Raw genomic sequence first — 27,149 nt, forward strand, 5'->3', positions numbered from 1 at the left:
AGATTTAAAATGTCCCCTATAGCTTACATTAAGGGTGAGAATATATGCATATTACAATTTAGCACATCCTCATTGCAGAATAATGCTGCTGGTAAGTATAGTACATATATGTAAACTATTTAATGTTTTTTTCTGAAGTCTCTGAATAAATTAATAAAGCTATTACTTGCCTTAAGAAATAAACGTCACTTGTGTGTCAATTGCACATCACTCATACTGTTGCATGACTCCCTTAATAAAACCCACAATACATCCTATAATTATCACAATCCTTTTTGCACCCACCACTTTCACATTGGTAAGCAGATTCTACCCCTCACTGTATTCCATAAACTCAACATTGTGTGGTTGTTGACGTAGAAATATTCCATATGCTGAACGTAAATAGTCTAGCCTATTGGAACTGTTGATAGGGTGTTCTGATTCATAACTGCCCTGGGGGTGGGGGGGATGAAGCATGTGCGACCTGAGGATTCTGGGCAGGCAGGAGTGGCACAGTAATGTTATCACAGACCTGGGCCCAGTCCCTGCTCAGATTACCTCCTTCTGAGAGAGTGCTCCTCACCAGCGCGCCTCACAGCTAAAGGGCTTGCTGTGAAATACCTCTGCCCGTCATCTTAGAAGGATAAGAATCACAGACAGGTTTTAAGCTCACACAGTTAGTTTTTTTTAAATGTCTAGTCAGGGATAACTATATGAGATTTTCTGCTTAAGCAGCACAACAATTGGGTAATTGTCAGACAGCCAACTTGGAAATGGAGAAGACAACCATTTTACTTGAAGAGATCCATTTAAGTTTTTGTTATGTAATTGAAGTGTTGTTGGTTAATGTTTCAACAACTTTCTGGCAAAGCAATTAAGCATTGTAAATCACCCTGAAACTTGAATTCTCAGTGAGTGGAGACAGCCCCCACTTCCTCTCAAGACTGGAAGACAAGGATTTGTTAGTGGGAGACGACCTGACCCTGGAGTGCGTCATCTCAGGAAGACCTGTCCCTCAAGTGCTCTGGCTGAAAGATAACACAGTTTTGGCTTACGGGGAAAGCGGGGTATGACCTTCAGACAGAAGATTATGGGATCTTCACCTACTGTACACTGTCTATAAATAAAGTTTAACTATAAACTACAAGTATAAAACTATATGTCAAATTTGTGTTAGACTGAAATGTGAAATTTTGTTTTGTATTCAGGCTGAGAGCCAAAGTGACACCCATGTCCTGTTGAAAAAGGGTGTGGAGTCCTCAGATTCTGGAGAATATGTTTGTGTGTTAAAAAATTCTTTGGGAGAGGACTGGTGCTCTGCAAAGGTGGTTGTCAAAGGTAATCTCACCCATGCTGAATGTATTTGCCAAACTGATACCAAGCAGAAATGCAACACAATTTTGTTGAGTTTCAGAGACTCAATACAATTTTGTTTACATTGCAGATGTCAGACAAGGTGTCACAAATCCTGGCTCCCCAGATCAACATCATGGACAAGTTGTCGTTTCAACTAATGAACAGATATGTGAAGACCAAGGACAAAGATTAGAGTGCAGAGACCAGGAGTAAGGATAAACAAGACACAAGTGTATTAAACCATATACAATACAGCACCTCAAGTTATATGGTTGAACACTGTGTTCTTCTAGATATAATCTTTCTACCAGTTTTTATAAGAAAATGTTAAATAAGATGCTATTTTTCTTCACTGGATTGGAGTTGTAGGGCGATTCAATTGTAGTAGTTTGTACAATTAAATATCAACTGAAGATCTAAAAGTAACCAGTGACGCTGACTACTTCTTGTTTTGTATTTTCTTAAGTTATAACACATTTATAATAGGTTCATCTCTGTATAGCTGACAATATTTGTTTGTCAATGGTAAAAACAAAAGAAAATGAAAAACCTTAGATACCATGAAAGGTTTGGTGAGTCACAACCAAAAATGACCTCAGTGGATTCTCGTAAGGTAAAATGAATGAAAGAAGACTGCTTCTTGAGGGGGGTAGACCCTCAGCTTGAGTGACAAGAACAAGCCTCCCATTTGTTCACTCACACACAAATGGTCTCAAGTCCTTTGAGCAGAGGAGTGAAAAGAGTCTCTGAGAGACTAGATACGGTGGCTTTCTTTTTCGATACCTTTTCCAAAGACTAAATTGTTTACCAATTTCTAGATACAGTGCCATGAATAAGTTTACTTTAGTGAGTGACAGGTGTGAGGTTGCATAAAATGGCTGCCACATCCCATGATGCCTTTTGGGAGGCTGACCAATAGGGTGTGGTGATACTCAGATGATGGTGCCTGTCCAGGGGGTATATAAAGCGAAACAACCATGTTAGCACTTCTGAGCAGTTGGAGCATTCCCAGCCTTGCCTCGGGTGTAGGGATTGCAGGGAAAAGCAAAACTACACGGCAAAGACCCTGTGTAGTTTTGTTTTTTGGGATAATTGAGGCCAACCGTTCTCACGTTGGATTTTCTGAACAGATTTCTGGATAAGGAGATTGTTTTAGAAGATATCACTCCCTTGGGCACCGCCCCTTCAATTCTAGGCACTCTTGTGAACACAAGTAAGTAAGCTTTGTTCTGCGACACTTTATACCTGCTTTTTCCAGAGGCAGGTCTCCCAGCTGCCATTTCTTTGTGCAAAAGTAATTAATTAACACCATGCCAGGTGAATTGAAGATTACCTGACTGAGCCATGAGAGTGACCAGCTTTGGGGAATTTTAAGATTTGGGATTTAAAAATTTGAGAAGTCGTCTTGCACTAATGGGAGTTTTTCCCCTTCCTCAAGGTTATTATTTGGTGCTATGATTCAGAAAAGCCAAGAATAGACCCTGATAGCATTAGAGTGGTGTCCCAGCTGGGCCGCAATGTCTTTTTAAGGGAATCAGTGGTAGGGCTATCAGTTGCACCTTCAGCTATGTGCCACATGGTGACTGTCAGTCAAACTGGGTACAGATTATTTTTAGACTCTGCCTTTTGTGAAACCTAGCCTTGAATCCCTTTGGATGCCTGTGCATTCATAATGTTTTACTTTAAAACAATAAATTGTTCCTGATTATTAAGATGCTCTTGAGAGGAGGCTCAGTAATACTCTTTCATTGGCTTGTTGATTGTCTTGAAGTTAAAGTTTGCGATGAAGACTCTAATTTGAAACAAATCGTTGTGGTCATTTCAGTCTGTTTTTAGAACATTAACCTTGGTGTCACCATTTCATGTTTAGTCCTAGGTTTTTATTGACATTCTGTACATCTCAGATTTTGCTTGTGTGAGTTTTACTGGAATTGATTTTGGTGCACTGTTATACATTATTTGCCAGTTGTCGTGGATCTGAGATATTCTTTCTCAAGCAAATGCAATTCTGTAATGTGAGATTCAATTAGTAATTTTCAAGCTGTATGCAAACCTTTAGGCATTTAAGAATATATTCTGTGACAATATTAAATTAATGAAAATCTAAATAAAGAATATGCATTGATTTGAACATCTCATAAAGAAATTGCCTTGGCCCCAGGCAATGTTATGTAAAGCTACTATTGCACTTCTAAAGTGATTATCTTCAGTAATGGCATACAACAGTGAGTTGATACTGATACTTCTTGTTCTTGCTCTTGAAAGGACAGGATGATTTGTTACATTTGTTTACAGTTAAATGGTGAGGACAAAGCTGGTTGTCTCAAATATGTGTTGTCATTGCTAGTATGGTTTATCTAAAACGAATGGTTGGCCTTGCTAGAGTTTTGATGGCATATTTTCCAAAACTTTGTTACCCACCATTACATGTGGATAACACAGCACATATATTACACCCTCTGTGTAAATATAACAAGTTGTATACCCCTAAATATGCTGTTATTACTATTAACTGCAATGGGCAGTACAATTATATTGATTTCACCAGCACATTCCGTGCAAAATCCTTTATCACAAATCTGTTTCATGTTCAATGTTCATATTACCTATGGAGAAACCATAGCTATAATTAGATTTCCCCAGCCTGTGGATATGGATGTCTTTCCACAGAGGCAAGAATTGTTCATTGGGTGTCAAATGGATAAATATCAAACTCTGACTTCCAGTTGTCACTGTTGTGTCTGTTAGCTGTCAATGGATGTTCAGTCTATGTGTTTGGCCCAGAACCCAGACCTCACGGAGCCATCCCTCTCTCAAATGACAGGCCACAGTAGTCAAGGTGCAGAGGGGTGACATAAGGGCTAAAAATAACAATGATGTATGGTAACGATTTTGTGAGATTTCTATCTCTGGCGATGATCAATGATTGTATGTGTGTGTGTGAGTGTGTATATGTGTGCTGGGGAGGGGGATGCTAATGTGTGTCATTGGCAGCAATTTTGGTAACTAGGGCTTTCATCTGTGTCCTCCACCAGGGTGCCTACCAACATGTCCACACAGGCGCCAACGTTTACACAGCCGCTTCAGAGCGTTGTGGCACTTGAGGGTAGTGCCGCAACGTTCGAAGCTCAAGTTAGTGGTAAGGGCCTCTCCACATTCCATGCTCTATTTAAAAAGCTGATGTTAAAAAAGTGAACATGTTATGTGCACTGGCAATGACTATGATTCCCTATGTATAAATATGTAATGCCACACAATGCATGAAGGCGTATATATATACTGTATAAGGCATATTATAACTACATTATATGTCCTTAATTAAGCATTCATTGAGTTCTCAGTAAAAGGAATTTACAAGCAAAGAATGATAAGAAATAAATGTCAATTCAATTTAATTTGAGTTTTTAATTCATTTTAATTAAAAAAAAACAAAAAAAAAGATAAAAAAAAGAAAATGTTATATTCCACTGCAGCAAAATCATAGGAGATATTTGTATCTGTCTAGACTGTCCAACACCACTGCATTTGGTGTGGCCTGTGGCATTGTCTGTAATTTACCTTAATCATCACCATTGCTGTTAAAAGGAAAATTAATGTTACTCACAGGTAATCCAGTTCCTGAGGTGAGCTGGTTTCGTGATGGCCAGGTTCTTTCCGCTGCCGCTCTGCCCGGCGTTCAGATCTCGTTCAGCGATGGCCGCGCTGTTCTGAAGATCTCTGCCGTGACAGCCGCACACAGTGGACGATTTTCTGTGAGAGCCACCAATGGCGCTGGACAAGCCACTAGCACCGCTGAACTTCTTGTTACAGGTGAGAGAACTCGTGTCAGTGCCAAGTTTCATTCCTGTTGATCCGCACAGCCATGGCACATAATTGTAAGTGTCTTAAACCCTGGGAAAAGAATAGGAATTTAATGAACTGCAGCAGTAAGATGAAGAGGCAGTTGAAAAAATGTAAATGCCTGCTGCTACCCAACCCCCCTCCCCCCCTCAATAAAACAATACCACGACAGAGCCCAGCATGTCTGATTAGAGTTGGCAGCATGGCTGATACTAATGGGAGATTTAGCAATCAGTGTGATAGGGACAGGATGTGTGCCAGATCCTATCAGCAGGGAAGTGTTTGCCTGTCTGATATCCCTGCCAAGAGTCAAAATGTTTCACTTCAACAGCCAATTACAAAAATATTAAAGGCCATGAAGGCCGACATGAATCAGGTTAAACCAGTTCTGTTTGGGTATATGGTGTAAGCTGTGCAATGCACATGCTCTGATGGAGGTAGTAGACAGATTTTATGGGGAAATGCTTTGGTGAAGAAAACTTTTACAATATGCTTCATTTGAAAGATTAAAAGCAGAAATAGGCCTATTTCTACACATTTAAATTAGGATGATGGTCATTAGCCGATAGGCCTACTTAGCTGTGATCTGTACTTGTTTTTCAAATATCATTCCTTTGGTCTCATTTTCTATGTTTATTATTCTTATGTATTTGTGGAAAAGTCAATAGGCTACAAATGACAAGAAATAATCTCTGTCTCTGAGATTTGCTTTCACGTTATAAAAAATGCCTGTAAGGACCTCATAATTAGTAAGAATTGATTAATGAATAAGGACTGTCAACTCATGTATGTTATTACTGATTTGAGCCAAAAATCTAAGGATGTAAGCATATGGTGCTGTTAGGGTGGCAACACTAATAATAGGCGAACATAAACGTTTGGCAAGCTGAATATCTCATTGCTTGGTTTAGTAGAAAAGTATTGTAGGCTATTTTACATGAATTATTCCCATAGTATACCATCAGTGGCTTAAAATGTTTAAGATGTAAACCTAACAAGTGGTCCTGTAGCCTAAGTTTCCCACATCCCAGAATGGACAGTGGGTGTATAATTATAGGACTGTCAGAACGTCCAGAAATTCTGGTGATAATCTGATCCGCTATTTGGAAACCAACGTCATGCAGATTGCAGAGGCCTGTGTAGGCTACCATCCATCTGCAAATGACTATTATAAATGACTACTTCGACGTGTCCTCTAATAATGCAGGCTTTATTAACATTATTTTCACTGGACAAATAAAGTAGTCTACAGAATTCTCTCCGCTCATAAATATTACATCATATTATTTTATGCCATCCTCAGGACACCACGTCACATCAAAAATCATTAACAGCCCAGTGCTTGAACCAGGTGCAGTTTGTAGTCTAGGCCCATAACCATTTGTATTTCTTTGATTTTTCAGCGGAAACCGCGCCGCCCAACTTTACTCAGAGACTGCAAAGTATGACCGTGAGACAAGGAAGCCAAGTGAGACTGGATGTTCGTGTGACAGGAATCCCTACACCTGTGGTGAAGTTCCTCAGGGAGGGAGCTGAGATTCAAAGCTCCGCTGACTTTCAGATTGTACAAGATGGAGATCAATACAGTTTGTTGATTGCAGAAGCCTTCCCAGAGGATTCTGGGACCTATTCTGTCAGTGCCTCCAACAGCAGTGGCCGTGCCACCTCTACTGCTGAACTGCTCGTTCAGGGTAAGCCATGTAGCCTAATCATGAAAAGAAGCAATTGGCCTCTCTTAAGGGCTTCTGAGTAGCTACTGAGTTACTTACATTTACTGTAGGCCTATGCATTACATTAACTCTAATAGTCTACTTACATTAAATTGAGGGAAAACAGGACGCCAATTGCTTCTTTTCATTAACACTATCACGTGAGCAGACAGACTCGTGGTTAAGTAGCAGGCTAGCTAACTGTTACCTACAATTTCCCGCAAATTGTAGACCATGGGAATTAATCAAAAACACAGGCATATTGTTTACATGTGGGGACTCACCATTTAACTGTAAACATTTTACGTTGTAGGCCTACATACACAGCACATTATTTCATCAGGAAGCTTCTCCAACACACATCCCCAACATACTTACAGCACACTACACACACACACACACACACACACACAGTCACTGCTCCACTCCCCTCCCGCCCACACACACATCTTCACTGTCATCACTCACATACATCATACATACAGTACTCTGCTTGCAATAGTAAGTCCCTGCCCCCCCCACATACACAGCACATTATTTCATCAGGAAGCTTCTCCAACACACATCCCCAACATACTTACAGCACACTTTTTACACCCCACCTTTTTTATGCAGCCCTTGCCACTTAATCTACTAAACCCCTCTTCTACCCCCCCCCCCATTAATGCACAAATAGGCTGACACCAGACATAATTTCACTGCATTTCTTACTTCCAGTAACTATATGCATGTGACAATAAACTTCCTTGTATCCTTGTATCCTTGTACTGCACTCTAGTGGACAAAGGCTATGATGTAGGCTACTCCATGAATTATACTGAGGACAGTAATAAGTCTACAAGTTGTGTCTGTTTTGCCCTACAGGTGAGGAAGTAGCAGTACCTGCTAAGAAGACAAAAACAGTTATTTCTTCCTCTCAGATTTCGTCCTCCCAGATTTCATCACGTCAGGCAAGGGTGGAGAAGGTAAGCATAATTTTCCAAGACAGGACAACATGCCCTTGACATGTATCCTTGCCCTATTTGCCATAGCTTTTCGTTTAGGGAAACAGGCTCTAGCCTTTGTAAAATGCTTGTTATTGGTGCTATGTAAGTAAATACAATTGAATTATTATTTTTTCTCAAAATAAACCAAGCATAATTTACACTCACCTGTGTTTCATTTTGCAGAGAATGGAAGCTCATTTTGAGTCATCCTCCAGTTCAGCAATGATGATTGAGGGAGGTGCTATGACTGAGCGCCTGGCACACAAGACCCCCCCACGGGTGCCCCCAAAGCCGACCTCAAGGTCCCCACCTTCAGCAATGGCGAAAGTGTCCGCCACTCGCCACCAGTCCCCCTCCCCCGTGAGGCCTGTGAAAGGACCAGTACCAGGCCCAGTCAGGTAGGACTACCACACTTTGACTCTACAGGGCCCAATTTCTACATTATCACTGCAAGTGCTCTGTGTATTCATATACACTATATTATAACGAGTACCACCTCAGAAAACAATTAGCTCTCCATTTGAACCATGATGAACACCATAGAAATACAGTAGCGCAGACCAAATAAACTACATATTTTACATTTTGCTATTTTACATCATTTTTCCCACAGTTTGAGAAACACTGCACTATATTGTCAAAAGTATTACTTAGTCACTGACTTAACACGTTTCATTCAGACCCATTGCCACAGGCGTACTGTATATATAATCAAGCGTATACAATTGTGCATGGTCATGCAGTCTGCATTCACAAACATTTGTGAAAGAATGGATCGTTCTGAAAAGCTCAGTGAATTCAAGTGTGATGGTACTGTCATAGGGTGTACAAAGCCAGATCCATAAAGATATAGTTGGCTGAGTTTGGTGTGAAATAATCACTACAATAACTGTATTGTAAGCCAAGCCTTTTCGTCCAACATCAATGCCTGACCTCACAACTGCTCTTCTGGGTGAATGGCCTTCCTAGAAGTGTCAAAGCTGTGTCAGCTTTCTGAGCTTATAGATTTAGAATGGGATATCATAAGAGTTCTTATAGGTGTATTTGGCAGGTGTACAATACTTTATACCCAATACTTTTGTCCATATGGTCTAGGTTTGCTCACTCGATTAAACAAGTACTTCTTTGTACAGTACTAGCATATATTTGACATGGAGCTTGTGCTTTTTGCAAAATTGAAATTGAAGTACTTGTATTTTATTCCACTCACACTTTCATTCTCACATGTCTATTTTCCCACAGGTCTGTGTCCCCTGCCGCCAGCAGGCTGTCCGTGTCCCCCATTCGGCCGGTCAAGTCCCCAATCATGATTCGTAAGCAGGTGATCCAGACCACAGAGGTGCTGCCGCCGTGGAAACAGGCGGGCTACGCGTCGGAGGCCAGCTACACTGCCATGACCTCTGGAGCCACTCACATGCAGACCTCGGTCACCCAGCGTGCCTCGTGGGAGAGCTCTGTTAGTGTGCAGCAGCAGCAAGTGAGCGGGATGTCCGTGAGTGGAATGTCCATGACTGAAATGGCCACCAGTGGAATGGCCGTCAGTGGGATGACCACCAGTGGAATGGCCGTCAGTGGGATGGCCGTGAGTGGGAGTGGAATGGCCGTAAAAGAGGTGAGCAATTCGGGAGATAAGTCTGTCTGTGGACGACCGGTAAACATGCATGAGAAGACCTGACAAAACAGGCATAATACTTCTGAATTTTGTAAAGAGCCTGAGGCCATTTCAATGAATTTTTGAAACTCTGTTTGAATTTAATTACGCATTTGTCTGCCTGGTTTGCTTTTTTTGCTAACATGCAATCTGCTTATTATGTAGTGTAAATGCTGCTTTTTACCATAGGTGAAAAGCACTTACCGGTACATTGCATAAACAAAATGGTTTTGACTTTCGCTGCCTGAATATTACTTGCACGTATAATAGGAACACCAAATGCCAGATGACAAAACAGCCGCTGTTGCTACGGTGGTAGCTGCAGTGGAACATGCTCGTAGTCGAGAGCCTCAAAGTGGCTCTGTCGAATTGTCCACTCATGAGGTCACCATCACCTCTGCACAAACTACATCTACAGCAGAGCAGGTACAATTCAGTGGAGTTCATGAGCACAGTTTGATTCCAGACCATTCTTTCACTTCCATCTTTTTTCTTTATCCAACCCTTCTTTTTTCTGACAAACTCAGTACTTGTCTTTCCCTGCTAGATCATCCACCCATTCCTTTCATTAGCCATTTGTTTAACCTTGTTTCAGTCATCTACTTGCTGAATTTATGTCTACAACTAAAAGCTTATTCATTTCTCACATTTGTATAGACAGAACAGGAGGAATCCCATGAAGTATCTGATACCACAGTGTCCCTTGACATCAGTTTTGGTGCACCATATGCTGAAAGCACCATACAAGAAATTTCTTCAACTATAGAGGTAGAATGCCAGCAGTATAGAGTAATTGATTAAACAATCAGTATATTAAAATGACTGAATTGTCACTATAGCAAAACAATTAAACAATAGCAGGAATCGATATAGAATATTTTGAAATCTGATCTTGTCCTTATCTCCTTCTTGAACACTGGCACATTTAGATCACACAAGAGGTTGAGAAATCTGCTGTGATGGTCGCAGATGTTGACCAGGCTAGTGAGGTACTTACTGTTTGCTCACTGGTAGAGCACTGTGAACTGAACACTTCCTCTGTGTCGCATAGTCCCACAGAACAGGAGCAGGTAGCTGATGACATTGTTTTTGTTGACTGGTCTTTTATCACCCTCACTTTCGTTCACAGAAGCACTTGAAATATTACAGGGTAGCATTTGAGCTGATTAAACTAGTGCTTAGAGAAAATAGTGAGAGAAAGAAGTGCAACAGGCTAATTTGTCAGTAAAATGCTACCCTCCCTTTGTGTTGGATGTCACCTTCTTGTTCACTTTTTGACACTTTTTCACTCCTCCACCATAATGTCATGTTATGAGAGACAACATACGGTAATTTGAACATGTACATGTATGCAACCAAACTAATGAAGTTATGCATGCATATGCCATTAACCTCTTTGAGCTCTTCTTTCCTCTTGTTATTTTGTATGCAGACATTATTTGAAATGTTGAATGCTTTTGTTTGTATACGTAACATATGCCATAGATTGAACACTATCTATGCTCCAGATCCCACTGACTGCTTGTTGCCTTTAGGGCGAGGTTGGGAAAAAGGCCGGTGCTGTGGCCACTGTGCTTGCTGCTGTCGATCATGCACGCGTGCGCAAGCCTGTGCATGCCGAGAGGGCCGCCACCGCTGAAGAGGAAACCGTAGAGTTCGATGTATCACAGCAGGCCATGTTTGCCGCTGAGCAACAACAACAACTACAACAACAACAAGTCAGAGCAAGGGCAGAGGCCACACTAATGCCCTCTGCTGCTGAAAAGACTGTTCATATCTCCCAGGTTAGAACATGCTTTACAGCATAGATTAAAAAAAAAAGAAAAGAAAAAAAAAACCTTGGAAGGCACAGTTGAAATTAGTAGACGTATTCTCTTGGATGTATTCGCTTAATTTTCACTCTGTTGGTTACTGTAGATCCAAAGGAGCACAGAAACCAGCACCTATGTGGACACTGGCCTGGCTCCTTCCCCCATACCACACTTTACAGTTTCAAAAGTTACTGTGCCTAAAGCTGAACATAGCCATGAGGTAAGCATGTGCAAATTCAGGCAAGCAGGGACAAGATAAAAATCACAGCAGTGCTTGGTGGAAATTGTCTGAGATTATTTCCCCTTTTGCACTAATAAATACTATAGCTGTATTGAATGTGCCATTATTTATAATAAAGTAAAACCAGTGAGCAAATGCTATTTGTGTTGGTTCAAATACGAGTATCCTACAAGTAGTAGAATGTTCCTGCTTGCCTGATATGTACCTATCAGTTACAGTTAGCTCCATCTTTATTGTCTAACTCTCCATAACATGGATGCCATAAAAAAAAAGTGCAGTGATATGCACTCTGACCCTTCTAAAATATGTTCGTTATTCCTCGTTTAAGACAATGAACCCATTTCATCCCAATGAACATCCCTTGTACCTTCCTGTGTAGCTTACAGGCACTTTAACAACCTAACATGCATTGATTCTTCCCATTGCCTCCCACAAACCTAAAAAACCTAAAATCATCACTCTTGACTTGGAAGCTCTCCGTCCGTGTGGCTAATCCAAGTTTTGTGTCAGTCACCTGTAATCATGCTATTTTTCCTTGGGTCGGTTAGGTCTCAATAGCAGGCTCGGCTATTGCCACTCTCCAGAAAGAGCTATCGTCCAGCCACGGTGCTCAAAAGATCATCAAGCCTGTCAAGGCCCCGACTCACAGGGTCATGGAAATAAGAGTGACCCCTGAGCCGACCCTTCCTCCGTTTAGAGACGAGCGATATCAGGCGCAGTACGAGACACATTTGCAAAGCGAGATAGGCGCTTCCTACGCAGGTGGCATGGAGCAGGCTTATGGCGATTGGGAGGACCAGGTTTGTTGCTTGGTGTGTGGTGTAAAAAAAAAAAAAACTTGAGCTAACATTGTTCCGAGGTCCCCCGTGGTGTCCCTCCATGTCCACACTCCCACCTGCCTCTTACTGAGGACTCCTTCCCTTTCCTCCACTGAATCCCTGTTGATTCATTCAATTTTAGGTAATGCTTCATAGAACAGCAGTATAATGTCTTGCCATATGTAAATATTTTATTTTTTATTTTGAATTAGGCTATGGAAATTGCAGCTGTCCCAGCTGAACAAGAAGCAGTTGTGCCTCCTACACTTGTTGCTGTAAGTACTGTAATTGTCACTAAGTCTGACTTAAAACTGAGAAAATATACTTGCATTCTACAATATTTTTTCAAATGAATCATAATTCTCATTTCCAGGCCTTGAAAAACGTGACCGTCACAGAGGGAGAATCTGTGACTTTGGTGTGCCAGATTTCTGGAACCCCAGCCCCAACCATCATGTGGTTCAGGGAGGACTACAAAATTGAGAGCACCATTGATTTCCAAATTACATATGAGGGTGGATATGCCCGCCTGGTGATCCGCGAGGCCTTTGCTGAGGACAGCGGTCGCTTCACTTGCACTGCTACCAGCCCTGCTGGGACAATCAGCACATCTTGCTACCTGCTCGTCAAGGGTAATGCAGTTAACATACTCTAAAAATGTCTGTAAATGTTTCCTTGAAGTCGTCTCAACTGAATCTGACACCCCTTACGTGTTTCCTTCCAGTATCTGAAGAGATTGAAACCAGAGAGGAAATCACCATTGTCTCCGGTGAAGTTATTTCTGCAGAAGAGAAACGGTGGGTCCCACATATTCTTATTAAGGGCTTATTCATAAAAAAGAAAATAAGCAAATTATGGTCATGGACACTGGAATGTCATACCCAAATGCATTCAAGTGTGTTTAATTATTATGAATTGATGTTTGTTGCATTTGATATTTATTTCTAGTGTTATAAGCGAGGCAAGGGAGGAGACCATGTCTGAACTGAGCGCAGTCTCTGAAACTGTGGAGGCTGGTGCAGGTGTGGCACCCTTCTTTGTAAAGAAGCCTTTTGTACAAAAGCTGGTCGAGGGAGGAAGTGTTGTGTTCGAGTGCCAGGTTGGAGGAACACCCATGCCTCACATTTATTGGAAGAAGGGTGGTGTGCCTCTCACAACTGGATATAGGTACTTTTAAAATGATTTTTTTTTTTATTAAATGCTATTTTAAATCAAAAAGTAGAATAATAAATAGACAGTAATTATAGTTATATTTTAATGTTGGACATTATGTTGTTGTATTAAGGTGATGACTTTCTTCAAACATTCAACTTTTCAGATACAGAGTATCTTACAATAAGGAGACCGGCGCCTGCAAGCTGGAAATCTCCATGACATTTGCTGATGATGCAGGAGAGTACACTATTGTGGCAAGGAATCAAATGGGAGAGTCCTCTGCCTCTACTAACCTCCTTGAAGAGGGTAAGACTAATAAGCCTCTACAAGTATGCTGATTAATATGCAGTACATATGGGTTTGTCTTATGTTAAATTAAATGTGAATTTGGTGAGTGTAGTACATTTCAAAACACTGGTGGCTACTACACTCAGTAGAGAGCAATCTCAGCAGAGATTAATCTCATTTGAAAACATTTTTGAAATCAATCTGATGTGCTGATATCATCTTCATTCCATCATCCTCATGTAATCAACAGAGGAATATGACGCCTACATGAAGCAATATGATGTGACCTACAAGACAGAGATGACTGCCATGGTGCAGGAACCTAGAGTCGGAGACGTTCCCCCTGTGATAGTGAGTGAATATGAGAGAGAACAGTATCTCACACAGAAGACGACGACATATGTTTCTGGACAGGTACAGAGGTTGAAATATTAGAATAATATGTCACATTTAAGATGTTGATGTCACTACATCATGTGGTTTTAACGTTGTTAATTGCTTTTTGTATTTTTGAAAGGAATTCCAAATATCTGCTTTTGAGCAGAGAATAATCCAAGAGATTGAGATTCGCATCCTGAAGATAACATACCAACAGATAGTGACTGAAGATAGGGAAGAGATGGTCATCAATGTAGCCGAACATGAAGCTCGGCAGCCCACCTTTGACACACCTGTCAAAAACTACAGAATCCTTGAAGGCATGGGGGTCACATTCCACTGCAAAATGGGTGGCACTCCACTGCCTAAGGTAATGTGTTTTAGACATAAACATGAGGACGTGTTGATTTGCATCAGACTCAGCGTTCTGATCTGTGAGGCAAACTCGGTAATGTGTTTTGTATTTTCAACATGTTGAATAGATTGCCTGGTACAAAGATGGCAACCGCATCAGCCACGGAGGCCGTTACCAGATGGAGTTTCTCCAGGACGGAAGAGCCAGTCTGCGTCTGCCCGTGGTGCTGCCAGAGGATGAGGGTGTCTACACTGCTTATGCTTGCAACATGAAGGGCACTGCTGTGAGCTCTGGGAAGCTGTACATTGAGCCTTCTGCTCCCCAGGGTGTTCAGCGCCAGTACCCACAGCCAGAGGCCATGAAAAGAATTAGGTGTGTTTTTAAGTTTATGTTTAGGTTTAAGTTTATATGTTTATGTTTCTTAGCAGAAGCAATAGTTTATCATCACAAGTGTCTATCAGCTTACTGTATCTCATTGTATCATAAGGTGTTGTGTATAGTATGCGTGGGTGTTTGCAATTATCAATTAATATTCACATAGGTCAAATATGCTAAGTGCAAATAGCATATGATATGAAGGCTACACCGTTTGAGTGCTTTTGCTTTTGTTTTGTTTTGGTTCCAGGTCCACATCTCCTCGTTCTACCAGCTACTCTCCTGGGCGTTCCCCTAGCTTCTCCCCTGGACGTTCTCCAAGCTTTTCTCCTGGTCGTTCTCCCGGGCGTTCCCCAGCCCGTAGGCTTGATGATACTGATACAACTCAGCTTGAAAGGCTGTACAAACCGGTGTTTGTCCAGAAGCCATCTTCCTTCAGGTGCTCCGAGGGGCAGACAGCAAGATTTGACCTGAAAGTTGTTGGCAGACCCATGCCAGACACATTCTGGTTCCACAATGGTAGGTTTTAAGTATACACTAGTTTATTACTTTATGTGTTACTTTTTTGTTTCACCTTAATCTCCATATTAAATTGCCAGTACTGAAAGAGAATGAGGACATGGTTGTCTACTTTAGTAAAATTAATTTGAATTAATACATGACATTAAAAATGTTTTTAATGTATTCTTTTAAGTTGAGCTGGCTCTTGAGCATAATAATTTCATTACTTATAATTAATTTTATGAGAATTTATTTATTGAATTTATTGAATTGAATGCATTTTATTAATTTCATGACAATAAAACTATTTGAACTTGAACTTCACTCATTTTCATTACAGGTCAACAGGTTGTTAATGACTACACTCACAAGATAGTGATCAAGGAAGATGGAACTCAGTCAATGATTGTGGTTCCAGCCATGCCCAATGACTCCGGAGAATGGACCGTGGTGGCCCAGAACAGAGCTGGAAAAACTACTGTTTCTATGACTCTCACAGTTGATGGTATACTATTGCTGGGATATTATTGAATTGTTTTAATGTGTTGTAGAAAATGTAAATATTACATTAAAAGAGATAATCACCTCAGGAATGTCAGTAATTTATAATGTACACTTATGTCTGTGTATTGCTGTCAAATTAACAGCCAAAGAAAACTTGGTGCGACCCCAGTTTATTGAGAAGCTGAAGAACGTCAGTGTCAAGGAGGGCTCTTTGGTTGCGCTGGCTGTCAAAGCCATTGGAAACCCTCTCCCTGATATTGTCTGGCTGAAAAACAGCGATATCATCTCATCCCACAAATATCCTAACATTAAGTAAGTGTTCATCAGTTAATTGATCAGAATGAGGCTTGTGTTATACTGTATTATCATTTCACTGTTTAATGCAAAAAATATATAAAAAATCAATTGTGTGCTGTCACTTTAGGATTGAAGGCGTCAAAGGAGAGGCCCAGTTCAAAATCCCCACAGCTGTTGGATTTGACAGTGCCTGGTACACTGCTACAGCCATTAACAAAGCCGGACGGGACACCACACGCTGCAGAATCAACGTTGAGGTTGAGCACAGTGAACCAGAGCCTGAGCGGAGACTCGTTATTCCCAAGGGGACCTACAAGGCCAAGGAGATTGCTGCCCCAGAGCTGGAGCCACTGCATCTTCGCTATGGTCAGGACCAGTGGGAGGAGGGAGACCTCTATGATAAAGAGAAACAGCAGAAGCCCCATTTCAAGAAGAAGATGACATCAGTCAGAATGAAGCGCGTTGGACCTGTGCACTTTGAGTGCAGACTGACTCCTATTGGTGACCCCAACATGATGGTGGAGTGGCTACATGATGGGAAACCTCTGGCTGCTGCCAACAGGATGCGCATGGTGAATGAATTTGGATACTGCAGCCTGGACTACGAGGTTGCTTACGCAAGAGACAGTGGCGTCATCACCTGCAGGGCCACTAACAAATTTGGTGTCGATCAGACCTCTGCCACACTGATTGTGAAAGATGAGAAAAGCCTTGTCGAGGAAACTCAGCTTCCCGAGGGAAGGAAAGGCATTCCCAGGATGGATGAGATAGAGCGCATGGCCCACGAGGGTGGCCCTGCAGGTGTGTCTGGAGATGACTACACAGAGAAAACAAAACCTGAAATCGTCTTGCTTCCAGAGCCCGCACAAGTATTGGAAGGGCAAATTGCCAAATTCCGCTGCCGTGTGACTGGGTATCCAACTCCCAAAGTCAACTGGTACCTGAATGGACAGCTTATCCGCAAGAGCAAGAGATTCAGGCTTCAGTATGATGGTATCTACTACCTTGAGATTACTGACAGCAAGTCCTATGACTCTGGAGAAATTAGAGTCGTTGCCGAGAATCCCGAAGGTGTTGTTGAGTACACTGTGAAGCTGGAGATCCAACAGAGGGAGGACTTCAGGACGATTCTCAGACGCGCCCCTGAGATTAAACCCACAATTGAACCCTTCGGAGAGCATGGCAGAGTGTCTTTTGAAGTTGTGAAGGTTGACAAGCCTAGTGAGGTCTCCCAGCAGAAAGAGGTCGTAAAACTGAGAAAAGTTGAGAGAGTTGTCCATGACATATCTACAGAGGAGACGGCAGAACTGAGAAGCAAATTCAAACGTAGGACAGAGGAGGGCTATTACGAGGCTATTACTGCTGTTGAGCTCAAGAGTCGCAAGAAGGACGAGTCTTATGAGGAAATGCTGAAGAAGAGGAAAGATGAGCTTCTTCACCACATCAAGGAAATGTCTGAGGCTGAGAGGAAGAAGATGGAAGAACAAGGCAAAGTCACCATCCCCACCATTAGACCAGAAAAAGTGGCTCTCTCTCCCAGCATGGAGGCTCCAAAGATCCTGGAGCGTATCCAGAGCAAAACAGTTGCTATTGGAGATGAGGTTCGCTTCCGTTGTAGAGTTGTCGGAAAACCAGACCCAGAATGCCAGTGGTTCAAAAATGGTGTCTTGCTGGAGAAATCTGACCGTGTTTACTGGTACTGGCCTGAAGACCATGTCTGTGAACTGGTGATTAGAGATGTCTCTGCAGAGGACTCTGCAAGTGTCATGGTCAAAGCTATCAACATTGCTGGAGAGACCTCTAGCCATTCATTTTTGTTGGTGCAAGGTATAGTACTCTAAATGGATATTTTCCAGCTTGAAGTTTTAAGGTTTACATTATCATTGCTGAATTACAGAATACAATATTAATTCATGTTTTTCCTCTCTTTCCTTTAGCCAAGCAAGTTATTACATTTACTCAAAAACTGGAAAACGCACATTCCAAAGAGAAGGACACCATGGTTACCTTTGAATGTGAAACAAATGAGCCTTTTGTTAAAGTCAAATGGCTGAAGAACAATGCTGAGATTTTCACTGGTGACAAATACAGGATGCACTCTGACAGAAAAGTACATTTCCTGTCTGTTCTAATGATCACCATGAAAGATGACGATGAATATTCTTGTGTTGTTATTGATGATGACCAAGTAAGAACTTCTGCCAGACTCCATGTGGAAGGTTAGTCTTCAGATTTATATTGTATTTGGTATGTCACTGACATATTAAGAAACAATTTACATTCTAATATCTTGTACTAATAAGTTTATACACAATTTACTTGCAGGTGCCGCTCTTGAAATTCTGAAGAAACTGGAGAGTGTTGAAGTCCCTGAAACATATTCTGGAGAATTTGAATGTGAACTGTCTCGTGAAGATGCTGAGGGAACATGGTACTTTGAAAACAAGGAGATCACTCCCAGCTTGAAATATGTTGTGTCCTCTCGCCGTGGACGTCACGGTTTGTCTGTGAAAGATGTCAAGAAGGAAGATCAGGGCAAATACATTTTCAAAGTTGGAAATTTGAGCACAAGTGCTTCCCTGAAGATGAAATGTGAGTCTAACATCTGTTAGGAGTTTTATTATGATTGTGTCTGTGCTCTATACATTTCATCCATATATTAATTATGCTATTTTTGTCTTGTTCTAGTGCGTCCTATTACTCTGATGCAAGGCCTCTCTGACCTGACTGTCTGTGAGGGTGATATTGCTCAGCTGGAGGTGCGCTTTTCACAAGAGAATGTTGAGGGAACATGGATGAGAAATGGACAACCCGTCTCAGCTTCAGACAGAGTTCACATTGTCATTGACAAACTGGTTCATAAGCTGCTCATTGAAAATGTCAACAGGGATGATGCAGGAATGTATTCCTTTGTTGTTCCTGCTCATGATATTTCCACGACTGGAAAGCTTACAGTGCAAAGTAAGATCATTTTGAGCAGCTGCCATTGTACTATACGCAATTTAGGGAATGTAGTGTTGTCAGAGTACTGATTCCTTTTCTCTCAATCTCTCACAGCAATTGGCATCTTGTCACCACTCAAGGACGTTACCTCTATTGAAGGCACCAAGGCTGTTCTGGAGTGTAAGATCTCTGCAGCTGATGTCAGCTCAGTGAAATGGTACCATAATGACAAGCAGGTGATGGCCACAGACAGAATCCAGATGGTTGCCAAGGGAACCAAACAGCGTCTGGTGCTCACCAGGTCCTTTGCCTCTGATGAAGGTCAATACAAGCTGGTTGCTGGCAGAGTTGACACAAGCTGCAAAGTGACTGTTGAGAGTAAGTGATGTGGTGTTGTTGTTTTATTTTGTATTAGAGAAAAATTGATGCAAATTATAATACTTTCATATTCAATGAAGCAAAGCTGTAGTAAGTTGTATATTTTTAAGCTTCGACAAAGCATATCCTATGTAACCTTTACTTATTTATTCTACCAGAAATTTCCATTGTGAAGCATATGGAGGACCGTGTTTGCACAGAGACCCAGAATGTGACTTTTGAGGTGGAGTTGTCTCACCCTGGTATTGATGCAGTTTGGACCTTAAGGAACAATGTGCTCAAAGCAGGTGCAAAATACAAGATGGAGTCCAAAGGCAAACGCTACAGCCTTACAGTCATCAATACCATGAAGGATGAGGAGGGGCAGTATGCATTTGCTGCTGGAGAGAAAACATCCAGTGCAAGACTTACTGTATCAGGTGTGTGACACTTTTTTGTTGAAACTACAGTTGCTGCTTATATTTTGTTTTGTACATATGTCTACTGTTACATTACCATAATGCTGGACCACTGACATGTTTAGCTACATATCACTATATGGAATGGAGCTAGTGAGTAGGGCTGCTACTAACAATTATTTTCATAGTCGAATTTCATAACAATTAATTATGGTGAAGACATGTAAATCAGTGTTGTGGTCCAATAGCCCTAGATTGCCCTAGATTGTTTTTCCACATGCCAAAGATATCTACAGTGGGCGTTGCTTTCAAATGGCCACTTCAGTCGCGCATTACGCGGCGTGAAGCTGTGTGAAGCTGCGTGAAGCTTTAGTACCACTTTCAGCCACTGTGCGTCGCTCTGCCACTGTACATCGCTCTGTCAGCCTGCCTGCCGCCCCTTCTGAAAAAGCAGGAGGCTACCATTAAACATAATTGTTGCCGAGAGGAATCCCAGCCTACGAATTCAATAACAAAATAAATCATGCATAATTAAACATTACCTCGATTTAGGCTACTTGGGTATGGCTTAAGGCTTGACTACACGGTGGTAACGAAAATCGAAATCTGCTTTTGATAGCCTACCGGTGCTGCTCCACAAAACGAAAAAATATCTTAATTTGCTGTCTACATTATTGTCAGTGTTGGGGGTAACGCAACTACGCAAATCAAAACAGTGTCTTGTGTGATAATTGAGCCAGTAGAGAAATAACTGTTCAGAATTAATCTGTAGCCCTGGGTAAGCTTCTGCAGAAAACAATGTTGGCGATTTAATACTATCTGGTGACGTTTTTAACAGGCTACGCAATAGAGGCTTAGACAACTATGACCCACGTTTTGGTTTCGTAAATTAATTTGCCCTACTTCTTGACTGCAATGTAGTCAATTGACTGCTTGACATGTCATTTTTATTTTTCTGTACAATAAATAAATACATCTGCTTTATGCCGCAGAATTACATTCATATTTGGCTGACTTCTGCAGACGCGCAAAAAAACACTGCCACTTCCCTCCCCATATTCCACTGATCACACATCAGACATCAGGGGTGCGTTTCCTAAAAGCTAACTACGCTTAACCCAGATTCGAACTCTTGGACAGGGGACTGATAACTGCTGCGTAACGGCGGCTGTCATCAGCCGGCCTTAACGCACTGCGCCACAGAATTGACGGCGTGGGTAAATAGGGGATAAATAACAATAGAGTACACTGTTTCACCAGCACATTTAAATGACACGTGTTAAACGTTAATTCAAAGCAGTGGTTAATTTACAAGGTCAGTCTATATGAACTAACTTGATGACCCTGAGAAAAACAGATTTCACGGATTAAACTAAGGTAGTCCATCATTAAGTCTCTGTTACTGTATGTGCAGGTGTGCCCGTCACGTGCTACTAAACGTCATTAACCACCTTAGTCCAGACTACTGAAATTTGGAAACTATCATGGTCCAAACTTACAAGTACTATGTAAGTACGACAGTTTTGGGAAAGTCGTAACTTACATGTTGGTTAGTTGAATGATGCATCGTACCACGTTTTTTTTTTTTTTTTCGCATGCCAAAATTTCCGTCAATGATTCCCGGGACACTGAAAGACCGGGGTACACGAAACTTGGTGGGCATGTAACCCCACATGGATAGCATGGAACTATCGTTTTTCGTTTTGATCTGTAGCCCCCCCGCTGGACTGGACCCCCCCGAAAGGAGGGTAGGGCAGACAGTTTTCTGTGAATATCTCGAAAACCGTAGGGTTTAGGAGGACCATTTTTTTTTTGTATGTTGATCTCAAGGGGCCATGTCAACCCATTCCATAACCACTCATTTCATGTATAGCGCCACCTAGTTAAACACAAAAAAGTAAAAATGAGGTGTTGTAATTGAAGGTATCTGTGACCTAACATAGTCAAAACTGCACGAAATTGGAAGTGTAGGATCATTATGACACCTCCTGTATGCACGCCAAGTTTTGTGGAATTCCGTTCCGTGGAATTCCGGGCTACACAATAAATTAATTTCCAGTTACTATACACCAACTGGCCTGTAGGTGGCCGGAGACAGTTTTCTGTGAATATCTCGAGAACCGTAGGGCCTAGGAGGTCCACCTTTTTTATGTATGTTGGTCTTAAGGGGGCATGTCAATCCATCCCATTACCACTTATTTCATGTATAGCGCCACCTAGTTAAAAATTAAAAAACAAAAAATGAGGTGTTTTCATCACTATCTCTGGCTGACAAGGTCAAAACTGCACGGAATTAAAAGTGTAGGATCATTATGACACCCTCCGAATGCATGCCAAGTTTTGTGTACTTTCGTTCATGGGGGGCCTTACAATAAAATAATTTATGTGTACATTTAGTGACGTACACCAACAAGGATTCCCGGGACACTGAAAGACCGGGGTACACAAAACTTGGTGGGCATGTACCCCCACATGGATAGCATGGAACCGTCATTTTTCGTTTTGATCTGTAGCCCCCCCGCTGGACTGGACCCCCCGAAAGGAGGGTAGGGCAGACACAGTTCTCTGTGAATATCTTGAGAACTGTAGGGCCTAGGATGACCATTTTTTTCCGTATGTTTGCCTCCAGGGGTCATGTTAACCCATTTCATGTGCACACATGTGCACAAACAGATACACACACACACACACACACACATACATTCACAGTAATCATACGTATGACACATACTCACACAGTAGACATATGTACGCTTGCATGCACAGGCACATACGCAGGCACACACACAAGCACGCACGCACACACACACACACACTTACACCCACACACATAACATAACACAAACAATCAAGAATTTCTCAGAATTATGAACAGGCAAGATGGAGGTGGGGTTGTATAAAATGAATTTTACATGTGAAATCTATGAACTAATCATGTTTTGGTACTTGTTGTCTAGCAGATACCAGTGAGAATTGAGTGTGGATAATGCAATTTAGTGAGACAGTTAGAATCATATAGGCCTTTCAGCGTGATTTCTTTTTGTGGAAAAAATGTGCTGGACTGGGTGGCGGTCATATTTTGTACCGCTCTGCGGTACATCTAGTTTCTAAACCAGTCTGCTAAAGTCTGTAGTGAAGTCTGTGTAGGGTTTTCCAGGCTCCATTTCTTTTTACGAGACACCCTGCTCACTTGAGACATCTGCCGGTTGTTTAGGTTGTTGCAGCGTCGTTGCAGCGTCACTGGAAAAATACAAATTAAAGTCGTGTGATACCGTGTGATCCCGCGTGATCCCGTGCGCGGACCGCGAGGGAAGCTGGCCAAATCAAAGCACTGCCCACTGTAGGCTGTCATATAAAAGTTTAATACACTGCAATCAAAGAGTAACCTATTGAATTATTTGTTGCAGCTAATCTATTTCCATATAAAACCTTATCAGGCCCTTTCCTTTGGGGAGCAGTAATGTCCAGCAAGCTTTAGTTAATTCTTGTAACAGAACTAGGATTCACTTAAATTCGCTTATACCTACATTATGTATTAGATAGATAGATAAATAGATACTTTATTGATCCCCAGGGGAAATTCAAGAAATTATTTCTATTAATTAATTATTATTCTCTCTAAATTGAGTCATTCAAAGGAAACAAACAATGTATTCCTCTTTGCTTGCACTAGGTGGTGCTATCAACAGACCCCTTCAGGACCAGACTGTGGCAGAATCTCAGAGTGCTGAGTTTGAGTGCGAAGTCGCCAATGCCAGTGCTAAGGGCAAATGGCTGAAGGATGGCCAGCCTGTTGACTTCAGTGATAATGTCCACAGCGAAGACAAGGGTGCTGTGAGGCGCCTTATTATTTCCATTACAAGGACTCAGGACGTTGGTGAATACACCTACCAGGTGGCCAACTCCAAGACATCAGCCAACCTGAAAGTTGAAGGTGAATATGGTTACCGGTCACATAGTCATTATTAGGTTGTATTTATAATTATTTGTGATTGTACTACTATTATTAACTATTATGTAACAAGGGTTTATTTGCAATTAACAATTATTTTGTTTTTATTACATCTGTCTTGCAATAGCTGTAAAAGTGAAAAAGACTCTTAAGAACCAAACTGTGACTGAGACTCAGGAGGCTGTGTTCAGCCTTGAGCTCACCCACACAAATGTGAAGGGATCTCAGTGGACCAAGAATGGCGTTGAGCTTGTTCCAAGTGACAAGTATGAAATCACCATGGATGGCATGGTGCACACTCTAAAGATCAAGAACTGCACCACACAAGATGAATCGGTCTATGCATTCAAACTGGGAAAACTCACTGCCAATGCCAGACTGAATGTTGAAAGTAAGTGGTTAATTTATCTATTTTTTTTCTGGCTGTATTTTTGTGTTGGTACATATTGAATCTTTCATGTTTTCAAAATGACCCCCATTTTTATAGCAATCAAAATTGTGAAGAAGCCAAAAGACATCACCTGCCTGTTGGATGCCACTGCCTCCTTCGAACTGAGCCTATCCCATGACAACATTCCAGTGAAATGGATGTTTAATAACATCGAACTGAAGCCAAGTAACACCTGCCAGATACAGTCAGAGAGGAAAGCACATAAACTTATCATCCAGAACATTGACGCCAGCAAGGCTGGGGAATACACTGCTGTGGTTGGACATCTGCAATGCAGTGCCTACCTGCATGTTGAATGTAAGTCACTGAAATGCCTTAATTCCTGCATTATCAGGAATTGCTTTCAACAAATTATTAAAAATGGATGAAATGTGACTCATTCAATTTTTATTTGCCTTCAACTAGCCCTGCGTGTCACAAAGCCTATGAAGAATATTGAAGTCCCTGAGACCCAAGTGGCAACCTTTGAGTGTGAAGTGTCACACTTCAATGTACCATCCACTTGGCTGAAGAATGGTGTGGAGATCGAGATGAGTGAGAAGTTCAGAATTGTGGTGCAGGGAAAGCTCCACCAGCTCAAGATCATGAACACCAGCAGAGATGACGCATCAGAGTACACCTTTGTCTGTGGAAATGACAGAGTCTCTGCAACACTGACAATTAGCCGTAAGTTTGACTTCCTCAAAGCCATGTAACAATTTACAGTGGTAACATCCAACATCCCATAAACCCATAACATTTTGAATTCATTCTTTTTTTCCCACAGCCATTTTGATCACCTCCATGCTGAAAGATCTCAATGCTCAGGAGAAGGACACTATTACCTTTGAGGTTACTGTCAATTATGAAGGCATCACCTACAAATGGTTGAAAAATGGTGTGGAAATTCGGTCCACAGATAGGTGTCAGACTCGAAGCAAGCAACTCACTCACTCTCTCACCATACGCAATGTGCACTTTGGTGACAGTGCAGACTACAAGTTTGTTGCCGGATCTGCTGAAACATCTGCAAAACTCTATGTTGATGGTGAGTAATTTTGTTTTTCTCAGTTTGCAAAAATTCTGTCCCAACAACACAAATGTCAATTTATTTATTTTTGTATTTTTTCCCCTTCTTTTAGCTCGTGTGATTGAGTTCACAAAGCACATCAAAGACATCAAGATTACTGAGAAGAAGAAGGCTATTTTTGAATGTGAATTATCTGAACCTAATATACAAGTGACATGGATGAAAGATGGACAGGAACTTGAAGTATCTGAGAGGTACATTCCATTCTTATGTATTAGTCAGTTTAGTTTACAGAAACAAATAGTTAACTGTGGGTCTACTCTCAAGTAAGTTGATGTTATATTATTAATTCACAACTATATTCTCCATTTCTAGGTATAAGGTTACCACAGAGAAGTTCCTACATCGTTTGATGATTCAGACCGTCCGTCTGTCTGATGCTGGAGAGTACTCTGTGGTTGCTGGTTCCAGCATGTCAAGGGCTCATCTCACAGTTGAAGGCCGTGACGTCCGGATCACAGAACCTGCTGAGAAAGATATCACTGTAAGTGCTAGGCGTTGTTACACTTTACCTGCCAAGGCTGAATGGATGTAGTACTAACTGAAGACAAATGAACAAAGGTTTTGACAATAAATGCATTTTTTGTTTTTATTTTAGGTTGTTGAGAAACAGAGGGCTACATTCGAGTTTGAAGTAAATGAGGATGACATTGAGGGCCGCTGGCTGAGGAATGGAGTTGAGATCCAGTTTTTCTCAGAGGAGCGGTTCAACTATGTGGTTATTAGGAAGATTCACCGTCTGACAATCACTGAGACCTACAGAACTGATGCTGGGGAGTACACCTTTATTGCTGGCAAGAACAGGAGTGTGGTAACACTTCACGTCAAAAGTGAGTAACACATTGGTGATGCTCCAAAAATCTTACTAATAGAAGATCAGAGGTGGTCTACTGAAAGTGATCTGATAATTTCCCATGAATAATGTTAATGTTTGTGTAACTAACCAAAATGTACCCAATATTTAGCCAGCACATTTATGAAACCCCCCCATTATTTCAATCTTCCAACAGTTCCTGAGCCTCCCAGAATCGTCCGCCAGATGGAGGCACTTACGGTTGAGGCTGGCAAGCCTGCTCGCTTCAATGTGGAGGTGGCAGGTGTCCCTCAGCCTCAGGTAGCTTGGTACAAGAACTCCCAGGCTCTGTCAGCTGGGTTTAAATGCAAGTTCCTTCGAGATGGGAATGAGTATGCACTGCTGCTGATTGAGGTCTTCCCGGAGGATGCTGCAGTTTATAACTGTGTGGCCACAAATGACTTTGGCCAGGCATCTAGTTCTGCTAATCTTACTGTGGAAGGTAAATGTTTGTGTTTTTCTTCATACACTTAATAATTAAACTGTACACATACACAACGCTGGAAAGCAATGCTGTTAAAATATATTAAACTTTATAGTGTTCAGAGTATAGTATTGGTGAGAGTTATATATTTCTTAGAAATGTTTTTTAAAAAGGATGCAGATTGACTGATGATCCATTATAATGCCTTCTCTTTTTTCCAGTCTCAGAGGTGGTGTCTCCCGAGTCAGGTGCTCCCGTCTCTCCCCCTGTCATCATCTCTCCAATTCACAATGCCTCTGCCAAGGAGGGTGAATCTGTCAGATTCCAGTGCCGTGTCTCTGGAGATGGTAAGCCTCACAATGAGATGTGTAATAGAAAATTATACAGTATTGTTGGATTAGCAACTTTGAATGTGAACTATATTTGATTCACTG

The 27,149-nt window shown here is 41.6% G+C and overlaps 2 protein-coding genes across 3 annotated transcripts in view; both read left to right on the forward strand.

Moving 5' to 3' along the window:
• Window positions 1–1,771, forward strand: part of ccdc141 (coiled-coil domain containing 141) — a 29,478-nt gene extending 27,707 nt beyond the window's left edge. The window contains exons 26-28 of one of the 2 annotated variants that reach the window (XM_048239520.1): window positions 895–1,049; window positions 1,191–1,320; window positions 1,427–1,771. In XM_048239520.1, coding sequence (XP_048095477.1) covers window positions 895–1,049; window positions 1,191–1,320; window positions 1,427–1,551 — 410 coding nt within the window. In that variant the 3' untranslated portion in view covers window positions 1,552–1,771. Of the gene's footprint in view, window positions 1–894; window positions 1,050–1,190; window positions 1,321–1,426 lie in introns of those variants that run through there. The other variant, XM_048239521.1, reaches the window with a different exon arrangement.
• A 574-nt stretch (window positions 1,772–2,345) lies between these two features.
• The window catches only part of LOC125291891 (titin-like), a 143,335-nt gene continuing 118,531 nt past the window's right edge, over window positions 2,346–27,149 (forward strand). The window contains exons 1-40 of the mRNA XM_048238856.1: window positions 2,346–2,551; window positions 4,374–4,477; window positions 4,945–5,148; window positions 6,582–6,869; window positions 7,752–7,852; window positions 8,057–8,271; window positions 9,116–9,485; window positions 9,795–9,950; window positions 10,182–10,292; window positions 10,454–10,594; window positions 11,060–11,308; window positions 11,442–11,555; window positions 12,125–12,376; window positions 12,607–12,669; window positions 12,768–13,026; window positions 13,119–13,191; window positions 13,343–13,561; window positions 13,713–13,855; window positions 14,088–14,251; window positions 14,355–14,585; window positions 14,698–14,942; window positions 15,196–15,464; window positions 15,787–15,951; window positions 16,094–16,262; window positions 16,375–18,074; window positions 18,185–18,466; window positions 18,573–18,839; window positions 18,936–19,208; window positions 19,305–19,568; window positions 19,727–19,987; window positions 23,640–23,900; window positions 24,046–24,309; window positions 24,406–24,666; window positions 24,775–25,035; window positions 25,136–25,396; window positions 25,491–25,632; window positions 25,754–25,922; window positions 26,037–26,268; window positions 26,449–26,733; window positions 26,937–27,062. Of these exons, the coding sequence (XP_048094813.1) occupies window positions 4,387–4,477; window positions 4,945–5,148; window positions 6,582–6,869; window positions 7,752–7,852; window positions 8,057–8,271; window positions 9,116–9,485; window positions 9,795–9,950; window positions 10,182–10,292; window positions 10,454–10,594; window positions 11,060–11,308; window positions 11,442–11,555; window positions 12,125–12,376; window positions 12,607–12,669; window positions 12,768–13,026; window positions 13,119–13,191; window positions 13,343–13,561; window positions 13,713–13,855; window positions 14,088–14,251; window positions 14,355–14,585; window positions 14,698–14,942; window positions 15,196–15,464; window positions 15,787–15,951; window positions 16,094–16,262; window positions 16,375–18,074; window positions 18,185–18,466; window positions 18,573–18,839; window positions 18,936–19,208; window positions 19,305–19,568; window positions 19,727–19,987; window positions 23,640–23,900; window positions 24,046–24,309; window positions 24,406–24,666; window positions 24,775–25,035; window positions 25,136–25,396; window positions 25,491–25,632; window positions 25,754–25,922; window positions 26,037–26,268; window positions 26,449–26,733; window positions 26,937–27,062 (9,601 nt within the window). The 5' untranslated portion in view covers window positions 2,346–2,551; window positions 4,374–4,386. The remainder of the gene's footprint in view (window positions 2,552–4,373; window positions 4,478–4,944; window positions 5,149–6,581; window positions 6,870–7,751; window positions 7,853–8,056; window positions 8,272–9,115; window positions 9,486–9,794; window positions 9,951–10,181; window positions 10,293–10,453; window positions 10,595–11,059; window positions 11,309–11,441; window positions 11,556–12,124; window positions 12,377–12,606; window positions 12,670–12,767; window positions 13,027–13,118; window positions 13,192–13,342; window positions 13,562–13,712; window positions 13,856–14,087; window positions 14,252–14,354; window positions 14,586–14,697; window positions 14,943–15,195; window positions 15,465–15,786; window positions 15,952–16,093; window positions 16,263–16,374; window positions 18,075–18,184; window positions 18,467–18,572; window positions 18,840–18,935; window positions 19,209–19,304; window positions 19,569–19,726; window positions 19,988–23,639; window positions 23,901–24,045; window positions 24,310–24,405; window positions 24,667–24,774; window positions 25,036–25,135; window positions 25,397–25,490; window positions 25,633–25,753; window positions 25,923–26,036; window positions 26,269–26,448; window positions 26,734–26,936; window positions 27,063–27,149) is intronic.

The sequence above is a fragment of the Alosa alosa genome, chromosome 3, assembly GCF_017589495.1.
Source record: "Alosa alosa isolate M-15738 ecotype Scorff River chromosome 3, AALO_Geno_1.1, whole genome shotgun sequence".
Taxonomy (NCBI): Eukaryota; Metazoa; Chordata; class Actinopteri; order Clupeiformes; family Clupeidae; genus Alosa; species Alosa alosa.